General features: G+C 36.1%; 1 protein-coding gene across 1 annotated transcript; it reads right to left on the bottom strand.

Moving 5' to 3' along the window:
- Positions 1–11,849: 11,849 nt before the first annotated feature.
- LOC145617530 (B-box zinc finger protein 32-like) lies at positions 11,850–13,177 on the bottom strand. The gene has a single exon (XM_081672239.1). It carries the CDS (start codon positions 12,909–12,911, stop codon positions 12,141–12,143), a length of 771 nt encoding a protein of 256 aa, XP_081528365.1. The 5' UTR covers positions 12,912–13,177; the 3' UTR covers positions 11,850–12,140.
- Between the last annotated feature and the right edge of the window lie 897 nt (positions 13,178–14,074).

Genomic DNA, 14,074 nt, shown 5'->3' with positions numbered 1-14,074 from the left:
TTAGTTTCAGAATTATGATTCAAATATTTGAACATTATTGGATAAGAGATGCTACACCTTATCTTAATCTGACAATAACTAATGATATTATTCTTGCTTATTTTGCAGCAATGGATGATCATATTATTTATGACGAGCCTATTATTTCACCAGAGGGTACAGAGGATGAGTGTACACCAGAGGAAGGAGCCAATGTTCGTACGCAAGAGGAAGAAGACGGTGATCCTGAACTTACAGTTGAAAACAACAATGTGAGCACTATGGAATCTGGATTTCAAGCTGTAGAAAAGAAACGGAGTCTAGTTTGGCTGGAATTCCTCACGTTTGACAAGACGGAATCTAGTGATGGGAAACAGAGGTCAATTTGCAAACATTGCCAGAAAGCATCCTTCATAACCGACCCCCATTATGGAACCCAAAATATGCAAAGACATCTCAGAAAATGCAGTGCATATGAGAAATATATGAAAAACCAAGGAGGAAACGCTTCAAACAAAGGTAAAATCTTTAACCAAATTGTGTACAGAAATCTGGTAGCTAAAGCAATAATAAAACATGGGTATGCTTTCTCTTGGGTTGAGCATGATGGTAATAGAGAAATTTATACATATTTAAGTGATGATGTAAAATTCATTTGTAGGAACACTGCTAAAGCTGATTGTTTAAAAATGCATAAAACTTTGAAGGCCCAGTTAAAGGAAACTCTAAGTAAAGTCTCTAGTCGTATCTCATTAACATGTGATATGTGGACCTCTTGTCAAACAGAGGGATATTTGTGTCTGACAGCTCACTATGTGGATGATAATTGGAAATTAATTAGTACAGTGCTTAACTTTAGTCATATTGATTCACCACACACTGGAAAGACCATGTATTCTGCTGTGTTGTCCATGCTTCAAGATTGGGGTATTGATGATAAGATTTTTTGCTTCACATTAGACAATGCCTCTAGTAATGATAGAATGCAAGACTATTTGAAGGAAACTCTACTTGCACGAGATGCTTTATTGTATAATGGTGAGTTTTTTCATGTACGATGTGCTGCACATGTATTAAATCTCATTGTTAAAGATGGACTTAAGGTCATTGAACATATAGTTGAGAAAGTAAGACATTGTGTGAAGAAGGTAAAATATTCTGAAACAAGAAAAAACACTTTTCGATCTTGTGTAAGTCTAGCTAAGATAAAAGAAACAAAATCATTGTGGCTTGATGTTCCTACGAGGTGGAATTCTACATACATGATGCTTGATAGGGCTATCTTATATCGTGAGGCTTTTAGGGAGATGTCTGAAGTTCAAAAATGGTGTCCTACCTCTGAAGAGTGGGATGTTCTTGAGAAGATTCGAGATGTTTTAGAACCCTTTTATGAGATAACTAAGATGTTTTCGGGAAGTGAGTATCCTACCTCAAATCTTTATTTTGGGAATGTTTGGAAGATTCTCATGCTTTTGATAGAGTTGGAGCACGATGATGATGATGTTTTGAGGACAATGGCAATAGAAATGAAGAGCAAGTTTGATAAGTATTGGTTTAACTCAGAACAAGATGATTATGGCATGTTATTTGCGTTTGCTATGATTCTTGATCCTCGTTGCAAATTATCAGTGCTAAAGTTTTGTTATGAAAACATATTTGGAGATGTTGAGGCTACCTTGAGAGTTAGTGATCTCCATCTTAAGTTGGAGAAATTTTATAAGCTATATGCCCAAACTGGAACATCATCAACATTGAACAACAACACTGATATGGCACATGCCTCACATTCCAGAGCCTCCATAAGCAGCACTTCAACTGGAAACCGCAAGCGAAAATTCGACTATTTTGCGGTAATTGTAATTGTTCTTCTGTTTTTTTAATCCTTTTGATTATCCTTCATTCTTAATCTATTGATTAGACTTTTTTTACATATTTGGATTCTGTTTTTCTTGTGTTTACTTTATTTAATCTGTCAATTATAATCCTTTTGATTATCCTTCATTCTTAATCTATTGATTAGACTGTTTTTTACATGTTTGCCTTCTGTTTTTCTTGTGTTTACTTTATTTTTTCTGTCAATTATAATCCTTTTGATTATCTTTCATTCTTAATCTATTGACTAGACTGTTTTTTTTTACATATTTGCCTTCTGTTTTTCTTGTGTTTACTTTATTTTTTCTGTCAATTACTGGTTTTTTTTAAGATTATAAGTTAAGTTTATGTTATAAGTTAAGTAGTTGTTATTAAGATTATAAGTTAAGTTTATGTTATAAGTTAAGTAGTTGTTATTAAGATTATAAGTTAAGTTTATGTTGTTTTGTTTGGTGATGTGTTTTATGGTTTGTCGTTGACTCGTTGTGTTGAATACAGGAATATGACGATAAAGAGGCCTCATCTTCTTTTGGTGAGAGGTCAATATTGGATGTTTACCTTGAGGACCCTAAACTAGATCGGAAAGCGGAGCTTGACATATTAGCTTTTTGGAAAGAAAATGAGCATCGATATAAAGGCCTTTCTCATTTGGCTAGAGATATTTTGGCCGTGCCCTTGACAACCGTCGCTTCCGAATCAACTTTCAGCATTGGGAGTCGAGTATTGAATAAATGGAAAAGTTCATCAATTCCTGAAAATGTGGAGGCTTTAATAACAACTCGTAGTTGGATGTACTCTTTTGAAAGTAAGTATTTTATTATATTTTTTTAAAATATGTATATTCATGTTCCTACATTTTTCAGAGTTGTACATTCTTGTTTCTTTATTTTTGCATTTATAGTGTATTACTGTATTTGCTTATATTATTGTTTTTATATTTATGTAGCAAATGAGGATGATGGATTTTTTGGTTCTTATGTGGATTGGGCGGCGACTCCAAGTGTTAAATGTCAACAATTTCAAGAGTCGAATATTGGAGTATAATTATTTAGAATATTTTGTAATTTCATTTGGTATTGAACATTATGTTATGTACGCATTATTATTGTACTATTTTTTTTCTCTAGACTGGTGAGAATTGTGACTTTTATTTCAAGCTTTAGTAAATTTTTTCTTAATTTTATGGACAAACTCCGTAGAATAGTCGTTAAATTTCAATCTTTTTACGAATTTTTAATAACTTATAAAGAGAATAGGCCGAAGAAATCGAGAAAAGTAATGCTCAAAATATGTAAATTACTTACACTGTTACACATTACAGATTAATAAAAAAAAATTAAGTCAGTTTAATTGCGGTTATTTTCTATTTCGGTTTGCTCAGGTCAAGTCTTTAGCTTAAATAGATTCTGGTCATTTCAGGTATAAGGTAATTTTAGTTAGGGTCACTTTGGGTTTCGAGTCTATTTGGGTCAATTAATTCAAGTTAAAGGTCGGGTCACTTTGGGTATCGGGTCAACTTCGGGTCGGGTCAACTTCGGGTCTCGGGTCACTTCGGGTCTCGGGTCAACTTCGGGTCGGGTTATTTCGGGTCTCGGGTCAACTTCGGGTCGGGTCATTTCGGGTCGGGTCGTTTCGGGTCGGGTCACTTCGGGTTTCGGGTCAAGGTCGGGTCAATTCCACTTCGGGTCGGGTATGGGTCGGGTCGGGTTGATTTCGGGTTTCGGGTCAATTTCGGGTCACTGTTTTCGGGTCGATTTCGGGTCATGGGTCGGGTCATTCGGGTCGGGTCATCGGGTCTGGGTCAGGATTGTCAGGTCTAACTATATATAGTTGTATGTTGTTTATGAAGAATTTGAAGATTAATCACGCTGGGCTAATTATTTTAATGCAGTTTTGTCTCCTTAACACTGTTTACATGTTATTTTAGTCCTGTAAAAATGACCCTAAAATTAGGTGAATGGTTTTTTAGCTAACAATAAGCTTTGAACTTGCATTGATAAAAGGGGTGATGTAATTTGACAATAATACTCTTTTATGTAGTTTTCATTGAAAATTATTATACGAAGTTTAATACTTGAAACTATAACATTATAACATCTTTAATATCTTATCATAGTTATGAATTGACATTGTGTTGGGAAAATTATTACCGGGTCACAAAAACCGCAACAAACTTGAACAAATTTCACTTCGAGGCCTGAACAAAATCAGTTTCTCAAAGTAATATTTCGACCCTAATTAAACACACCGGGTATCACGAAATTACTAGGAGATACAACGAAGACAACCACAATAGTGTGTAGTATATTTGTGGTCAAAATGTAAAACAAAATTTGTGAGATTATGATGATGACAAAAGTTTACTTGCAATTGTATTTTCAAGAAAGAAAATAAGGAAACAAGTTTTTCCTCTTGAAAAAGGTTCTGACACATATGTTCCAAAGAACATATTTATCTTAAATCAAAAATGAAACCAACAGCCTTGAAGAAACTGCCATCAACGAAAACAAGCAACCGTCGTTGAACAACCAACCCACACACGCGCCCGATCGGGCTGCTGCCGCTCGACCGGGCGGATTGGAGTGACGAAAATGGGTTGCTTTCGCGCCCTATCGGGCGGTGGTGGCCCGATCGGGCGAGAAACCCATCAATTTGCATCACCGTTCTCGCGCCCTATCGGGCGGCTGAGAAGGTTTTCAGATACACCCTCTCGCGCCCGGTCAGGCGACCACCCATACCGGGTGGCTGACCGGGCACATAGAGGGCTGCAAATCAAGCTTCTTTCGTAAGCCATCCTTCCTTCACCATTGTTCTTATTTTCTTTTGCTTTAATATTCTTACTTAATTAAATTACAACACCATTGCCTAAGTAAATTAATTAATTATCTTGTCATTTTGTCTAAATTCTCAAAATCATTTAACAATCCTCCCCCATTTTGAAAATTAAACTAGACACATTGCAAAAACATCATCATCATAAAAACAATTTTGTGCATAAATGAAAGTGTACAAAGACTTGAACTCCCACTTAGTGCAATACACATTCCAAGAATCCGTATCCATTCGGTGTCGTAAAACGATTGAACCAAAAGCAATACATATTGAATTCCTGAAGATATTACACACACAAAATAAATTACTTGATTACATTTATACTTGACACATAAAGCCATATGTCCCTATCTTTTCATAAGTACTTCAAAACTATGCCCAAATAGCTTCTTGAAGCGGCTAAACTTCGTACTTACATAGGTAGACTTCCAACATGCTCCTGTGACAAAGCACTTTATCAGGAATTCTATTAAGTTTAAAAACAACCTCTTTTCATCACAGTAAACCGGAACTTTACCTTGGACGATTAAATAAGTTCCCAATTACCAAATAAGAAAGTTAATCTTATTGAACTTAAGACCCAACGTCTTATTGGGCGTTAAGTTAAGACTCCCTCATTGGTAATTAACTAGGGCTCCAATCCCAAATTGATTGCCATCCTTTTATTCACGTCTCTAGCCAACGCCTTGGTGAAACAATCGGCTAGATTGAAATTCGTTCGAACATAATCAATAGTGATCACACTATTCTCGATAAGCCCTTGGATGTAGCTATGCCGCACTCCAATATGCCTTGACTTACCATTATACACTTGGCTATATGCCTTAGCCAAAGTAGCATTATTATCGCAATGTATCACAATTGGCGATATTGGCTTTTGCAACAAAGGTATCTCATGCATTAAATCCCTTAACCATTCTGCTTCTTTACCAGCGGAATGTAATGCAATAAATTCCGATGTCATTGTAGAGTCAGCAATGCAAGTTTGTTTCTTAGATGCCCATGAAATGGCACCTCCCCCATATAGGAATACCCATCCACTTGTGGATGAATGATCTCTATTTGAGATCCAACTTGCATCCGAATAGCCTTCAACAACCGAAGGGTATCCACTATAGCACAAACCATAATCCATGGTTTTCTTCAAGTACTTCAACAAACGACGAATCGCTTGCCAATGGAGCATACTAGGATTACTAGTGAACCTGCTCAATTGACCAACCGCATAAGCGATATCCGGCCTAGTACTTGTCATGGCATACATCAAACATCCTATAACTCTAGCATATTCCAGTTGTGAAACTGCATTACCTTCATTAGGTATCAACTTTATACTAGGATCCATAGGTGTTGAATAAAGAAAGACCGAACTTTCATTAACATTAAACTTCTTGAGCACTTTCTCAGTGTAATGAGATTGTGACAAGATCAACTTCCCTTGTTCTCTCTTTATTCTTATGCCCAAGATGACATCCGCTTCTCCCATGTCTTTCATGGAAAACTGAGAACTAAGGAAGGATTTTGTCATCTCAACTTGTGACAAATCCGTTCCAAAGATCAACATGTCATCTACATATAGACAAATTACGACACCTTGACCGTTGTCATCAAATTTGCTATACACACATTTGTCAGAATTATTCAACTTAAATCCATTAGACAACACAACCTCATCAAACTTTTGATGCCATTGCTTAGGTGCTTGTTTTAGCCCATACAGTGATTTAATTAACTTGCAAACCTTTGTCTCTTGGCTTTCCACAACAAACCCTTCCGGTTGTCGCATATAAACCTCTTCTTCCAAATTTCCATTCAAGAAAGCAGTCTTGACATCCATTTGATGGATCACTAGATTTTTAATTGCCGCAAGTGCAATTAACAATCTAATAGTTGAGATTCTAGCTACCGGTGCATATGTATCAAAATAATCAATACCAGGTTTTTGTGTAAAACCTTGTGCCACTAATCGGGCCTTGAACTTTTCAACAGTTCCATCAATCCTCAATTTCTTTTTGAAGATCCACTTGCACCCTATTGGTTTAAAATTAGGCGGTAAATTAGCTAAAACCCAAGTGTTATTTCCCATGATAGAATCCATCTCATCATTAATTGCTTCCTTCCAAAATGGAGCATCCCGAGACTTCATAGCCTCTTCATATGTTAAAGGATCATCTTCCACATTAAAAATGTATGGATGTTGTATTGAAACTTCATCCTTGATCCTTCAACCAAGTACACATGAAAATCCGGGCCAACAGATTTTTCTTTCCTTGCCCTCTTACTTCTCCTAGGTTGTGATATTGATGTAGATGCCTCCTCAAAATGAGTTTGGTCATCCACCTCTTGATCAAAACTTTGAGCATTGGTACTTGGAGTTATATCCTTTGGTCTAGGAATTGAAGAAAATCGATTTTCATCAAACAATGCATCCCTTGACTCTATGGTGGTGTGAACCGACCAAAAGTCATTTTGCTCTATTACATAGAACCTATAGGATTTGCTATGATCCGCATATCCTATAAAAATGCATTCAACTCCTCTTTCACCTAACTTTTTACGTTTAGGTTCCGGCACTTTTACAATTGCCCTACAACCCCAAACTTTGAGATGACTCAAGTTTGGTTTCCTTTTATACCATAGCTCATATGGGGTAACATCTTTCCCTTTCATGGGAACACGGTTTAACACGTAACAAGCCGTTAAAATGGCTTCACCCTAAAATCCATCACTTAAACCTGAATATGACAACATAGAATTTACCATTTCTTCTAGTGTCCTATTCTTCCTTTCCGCTACACCATTTTGCTGTGGTGTATATGCCGCGGTAGTTTCATGTACTAAACCTAAAGATTGGAAATAACTTGGGTCATAGTATTCACCTCCTTTATCGGTTCTTAGCTTTTTAATCTTTTCATTGGTTTGCAATTCTACTTCACTTTTGTAGATTTTAAATTTGTCAAGGGCTTCATCTTTTGAGAATAACAAATAAATGTAACAAAACCTTGAATAATCATCAATAAAAGTTACCAAATATTTTTTATTCCCTAAAGAAGGTGTGTTGTGAAAATCACACAAGTCACTATGCACTAAATCAAGCAATAAAGTATTTTTCTCAACAACTTTAGGAAATGGTTTCCTTGTGATTTTGGTTAACATGCATGTCTTACACTTCTCTATTCTTTGATCAAACATGGGTATCAAATCATGCTTAGACATAAAATATAACTTTTTATAATTAACATGACCAAGTCGCAAATGCCATAGAGAAGAATTATCATTAATAACATACACAATATCATTCAAAGTATTTGAAATACTTAACTTAAACATACCATTACACAAATAACCAAGTCCTACAAATTGACCTCCTTTAGACAAAATAAATTTATCTGACTCAAACACCATCTTAAAACCTAATCGATTCAAGATCGCACCGGATACAAGATTCCTCCTAAGTTCGGGAGCATACAACACATCTCTTAAAATAAGAGACTTTCCCGAACTAAAGACTAGCTCCACTTGTCCTTTGCCAAGCACCTTAGCTGTAGAGTCATTGCCCATATAGAGAATTTCTCCATCATCAACCTCCAAGAAGGTCTTGAACAATGATCTATCCTTGCACACGTGCCTCGATGCGCCCGAATCGATATACCACGAACAATCAGCCTGTACACAATTGATTTCAGAAATCATACACACATAATCCATAAATGAATTAAATGAAATTTGTGCACAAGATTTACCTTGTTTGTCTTGGGATTGGCTAGCATTGCCATCCCCACCTCGAGCCTTCTTCTTGCTCAATTTTTTCTTCCAGATTTTGCAATCTTTCTTGAAATGTCCGGGTTTCCACAAACCCAACAAGCACGTGACTTAGAACCATCACCGCTAATTTTAGGCTTCTTGCCCTTATTTTTGTTTGAGTCATTACCCCTTTTCCTCTCTTTTGGCTTGGCATCCTCCACTACATTTACCGTAGTAGAACTAGGATTTGCATCCTTATTTCCCTCTTGCACCCGGATTTCTTCCTCAATCCGGATGTGAGTAGCCAAACCTTCAAGGTTTACATCATCTTTTCTATGCTTTAAGCCATTCTTAAAATCTTTCCAAGAGGAAGGCAACTTGTCTATAATAGATGACACTATAAAGGTCTCATCAAGAATTATGTCATGTTGTCTAAGACTTCCTAATATTCTTTGAACTTCATGAAACTGTTCCATAATTGGCCTAGTATCAACAAGCTTGTAATTGTTAAATTTACTAACAAGAAATTTCTTGCTAGAAGCATCTTCAGCCATATATTTAGCCTCTAATTCATCCCATAGAGACTTAGCAGAATCATTAAACTGATAAACATCAAAGAGTTCATTAGACATACCATTGAGAATATGGCCACAACAAATATAATTGTCATTCTCCCACTTGTTGCGTTTCCTTGCATCATCCAAAGTTTCCTCCTCCTTCTCCTCGGGTTTCGGAGTAGCAAGAACATAAGCCACCCCAATTGTAGTCAAGAAGAAATGTATCTTTTTCTGCCATCTACGAAAATCAACTCCCTCAAATTTGTCCAACTTTTGAATATTTGACATCAATTCTTTCACCGTTGCCATTTTTGCTGAAAATATTACTTTGGATTGTTGGGAAAATTATTACCGGGTCACAAAAACCGCAACGAACTTGAACAAATTTCACTTCGAGGCTTGAACAAAATCAGTTTCCCAAAGTAATATTTCGACCCTAATTAAATACACCGGGTATCACGAAATTACTAGGAGATACAACGAAGACAACCACAATAGTGTGTAGTATATTTGTGGTCAAAATGTAAAACAAAATTTGTGAGATTATGATGATGACAAAAGTTTACTTGCAATTGTATTTTCAAGAAAGAAAATAAGGAAACAAGTTTTTCCTCTTGAAAAAGGTTCTGACACATATGTTCCAAAGAACATATTTATCTTAAATAAAAAATGAAACCAACAGCCTTGAAGAAACTGCCATCAACAAAAACAAGCAGCCGTCGTTGAACAACCAACCCACACACGCGCCCGATCGGGCTGCTGCCGCTCGACCAGGCGGATTGGAGTGACGGAAATGGGTTGCTTTCGCGCCCTATCGGGCGGTGGTGGCCCGATCGGGCGAGAAACCCATCAATTTGCATCACCGTTCTCGCGCCCTATCGGGCGGTGGCTGCCCGATCGGGCGGCTGAGAAGGTTTTCAGATACACCCTCTCGAGCCCGGTCGGGCGACCACCCATACCGGGTGGCTGATCGGGCACATAGAGGGCTGCAAATCAAGCTTCTTTTGTAAGCCATCCTTCCTTCACCATTGTTCTTATTTTCTTTTGCTTTAATATTCTTACTTAATTAAATTACAACACCATTGCCTAAGTAAATTAATTAATTATCTTGTCATTTTGTCTAAATTCTCAAAATCATTTAACACATTGTGAAGTCTACTTTGAATTGATTCAAAGCTATTGCAATTTATTTGAACTTAATTCTCCATAATCTTTGAGCCAATATACCATGGGTCCATGGTAGTACATCCTATTTAACTCATATACGGTGTACAACAATACTCTAGAGTCTAAACTTGATTAACAACATCAATTAGGTGAAGATATTGCACACGCTTCTCAAAAGAAAAAAGACGTACGAAGTAAGATACAATCATTTCGAAGACTACAAAAATCTATTTTATGGTCCTCTTAAAACCAAAATAGTCATCAATTAGTCCCTTATCATGTACTGTACTCCAAATTCCTTCAACCAAACTTATTTTAAGCTTCTTTTGTATTTCAAAGAGTATTCCTCCTCTTTCTCTTTCTAGTACATGTCGAGACTTTCAATCTTATATCCTCGATAAATAAATGAACATTCGATCTTAATGTATGATTGTTACGGACTAAATTAATGTCATGCTCTGTACGATGCAGTAACTTCACTATAGTAGATGGCATGCTAACTAGGTAGATGGGCTCCTCTAGTCATCTTTACAACAAAAAATGGAGCAAAATAATTAGAAAAGTTTGGTTGATGTCGATTTCTAATATCAAAAGTGTGTGGTTCATTGGAAAAACATGTACATAAGGCGAGATTAAAATTTGTCTACTACACGGCATTTCTATAGAAGTTGTCTAATTCACAATTTAAAGCCATGCCTTTTTCATTCCTCCTAGACAATTGCGCGCGATCTCGATCAATCACGCTAACAAGACAAATCCTTTAACGCTCCATTTCAATTCATCTCATGCACTTTTCATTTCGAGGTTTTTTCAATCAAACCCAAACTACGGAGTAGTTTATTAGTACTCTCTCTCCGTTCATTTTTTATTAGAGACTCACTTCTAATATCTATTACTCACATAATAAAGATAAATAGGTCTCTAATAAAAAAAAACGGAGGTAGTACTACATTATTATTATTTTTTATTATATATTATTCATTAAACATTCATTATTATTGAGATTATTATAAAAGGAGTACTATGATACGTCAATTACATCAAGCATGAAGTACCCCAGTAACCCCACTACCCATTTTTGTTACCTTCCGCAGATTTTGCCTTTCAAATTTAACAATTTCTCATTATAAACAACTTTGAAAAGAATAATTTTTTTTAAAAAAAAATGTGCATTAACCCTTAATAATTCAAACTAATCAGCATAGAATAATGTTGGTTCAAATACATTAACCATAATGGATTATTTTAAGATAATACGGAGTAATATTTTCAATTATGTTTTGCAAGCGTCATTCGGATTATCCTTGATCTCGTCTTTGATGTATGACTGTATGAGACTCGTTAATATTGATCCATCTACAAAGGTAGATAAGGATTTAGCCAAATAAGGGAGATCTATCTATGAAAAATGTATAAGATGGTTGCTATTGATTATTATTCCATATACTTCCGTATAATTCAACACTTCTAACTAAATTAGCCACAAATCTAATGAAATGGGTTAAGTAATCTTATATTAGTATGTTAACATTCTTTAACAACATCATAATGTTAACCATCACATTTCCATATATATGCTCAACTCAAATTTCCTTCTTAGTAATGTATTCGTAACATATGTGACAACTAAATCTCAACGGCTGCCTGTGCGAGTGAGCGGTGCAGGTAAAATTAACGTAACAAAGGATAACAAAGACGTACGAGCAATCCTCGTTAGTTGAACAAAATAATGATAATCACAAAATTACCATGATCTCATTTTTAGTTTTAGATTTAGATACATACATTCTCAAATAACAAATTAAAAAAAACCCACAACTCCATTTTTTAAAACCTACCAACCAATCTAATAATCTACCATTCCACATTTTCTTATACAAATAATCAATCCCAAATCCTACTCATCTTCATCTTAATCTTAATTTTGTTCTCTTAATAATATTCAAGTGGAACAACTAATTTAATTTTTTTTTTCTTTTTAAATCACAATTAGCATTCAGCCCAACCTTCCTCGTGATCCTCACGTGATCGCCTGCGTTTAATAACACGCGCGAGTTTGGCTTCGGTAGCCAAGATCAGCTTAGTTGGCACTCCCGAGATCTGCTCCAACCTTCTCAGATCCTGACACGTGGATGCCGCCGATGAAACCCTAACCGCCACCCAAAACGACGCCGCTAAGGAAACCCGAAAGGGCCAAACCGTAATTCCATCCAAACAACCACTAAGCAACTCAACCGCCATGTTCACCACTTTACCGTAATCCCTCTCAACAACACCCATCTTTTTGCACCAATTTACCAAAATACCCTCCACCTTCAAATCCACCACCACCGTACTCCTCTCTCTCCTTCGCACATCCACCTTCGCTCTCTTCCTTACCGATGAAGTCGACGATGACGTCATCTCGGCGGCGTCTTCCGCCGCATCTCCGGTGCTCGAAATGCAGGAAGACGACGATGAGAGAGAATCATCATCGTTATCGTTATCATCATCTGCCACGTCAGCAAGCTCGCCGGAGTTTGTCTTCGTGGGAGAGCAATCGCGGCAGAATAAGGTAGACGGAGGAGGAACTCCGGCACCGGTAAACCGTTTTCCGTCGGTTTTCCGACAATTAGGGCAAATCAACGACCTCACATGACGAGCAACAAGGAAATTCGCGCAGTGAACCTTTGAATCACAAGTGTAGCACAAAAACGCGTTGTCGGAAGGACAATAGAGCGACGCTTGACCACTGCAGAGCTCGCAATTTCGATTCGCCATTTTTGTAAAGCTTCACCAAAATACAATAGTATGAAAAAAGTTGAAACAATGAAGGATTTGAAGATGAGAGAGAAAGAGGAGGAAGAAGAAGAGGGAGAATATATGGTAAGAGCGATAAGAGAGGAGGTTTTGATATGGAGAGAGAGAGAGAGGAGAGAGAATATTGAAATAAGGGGACACGGGGCGAGGAGAGAGAAAGTGAGATGAGTGGTGGAATGAGGAGAAAGAATCAATGAGTATTTTTTCAAATTATGTGGATTAGGAAGGTTTTATATGTATTTATACAATTGAATTTAATGAAATAAAAATAAAAAAAAACAATGAAGGAAAATGAAGGGTATGTGGAAGAAAAAAGAAGGGCTTCTAATGTCCACAAATACCTCGTTTCTCTCGAAACACTCAATATTTGAAAGGAAGGAGAGAAGAGAGATGTTTGTTTTGGTCTTTGAATTATTTTATTTATTTTTGATTTTGGAATGTGGTTGTGTTATTTGCCACATTAGTTTTTTTAACTGGTTTGAGAGGGGGCCTACTACCTCATGAAAAAAGAATGGTGGTTATTAGTGTTTGTGTGTTTTTGGTTTGAATTTTTCAAAACTCTTCTTCCATCCATTTAAAAAAAATATCTATGTGTCATTAGCTTTAGTTATGTTATTTATTGTTTTTGTTAACATAATATTGAGTCAAGGCCATGTGGCAACAATCGTGTGATGTGATTAGAGCTTAGAAGTATCTATACTTAGTATTTAAAAACACAAACCATAATTTTTCATATGACACATGTCATCACAAGTCACTCAATACCACATATGACACATGTCACCCCTTTTAATCTTTTTGTTTAAGTCTTAATGTATTCCATAACTTGCAAATTCAATTAAGAAAATGAAGTGTTTCATTTCCACAATAATAAAATAAAGTTGAACCAATTAATATACTTCACATAAACATATGAATTGAATTATATAAAAATTGTCTTTTTACTTCCTAGACTTAAAACATAACCTAAACTAATATGTCATTTCATATCCTACAATCTTCATGTATATATACGTAACTAAATTTCATTATCTTTTTCCATTGTTCTACCCTCATTCTTTTTTTCCCTTTAAGTTTTAGCAATGAAACAATTACTTCGTATTCATATCAAAAGTTTCAACTAT

This window comes from Chenopodium album, chromosome 26, assembly GCF_948465745.1.
Source record: "Chenopodium album chromosome 26, dcCheAlbu1.1, whole genome shotgun sequence".
NCBI lineage: Eukaryota > Viridiplantae > Streptophyta > Magnoliopsida > Caryophyllales > Amaranthaceae > Chenopodium > Chenopodium album.
The sequence above is the reverse complement of the archived record's forward strand: the minus strand, read 5'-3'. Positions and strand labels throughout refer to the sequence as shown.

Excerpts from the sequence above, each read along its gene's own strand:
- LOC145617530 (XM_081672239.1), bottom strand. The coding sequence starts at position 12,911 with ATGGCGAATCGAAATTGCGAGCTCTGCAGTGGTCAAGCGTCGCTCTAT.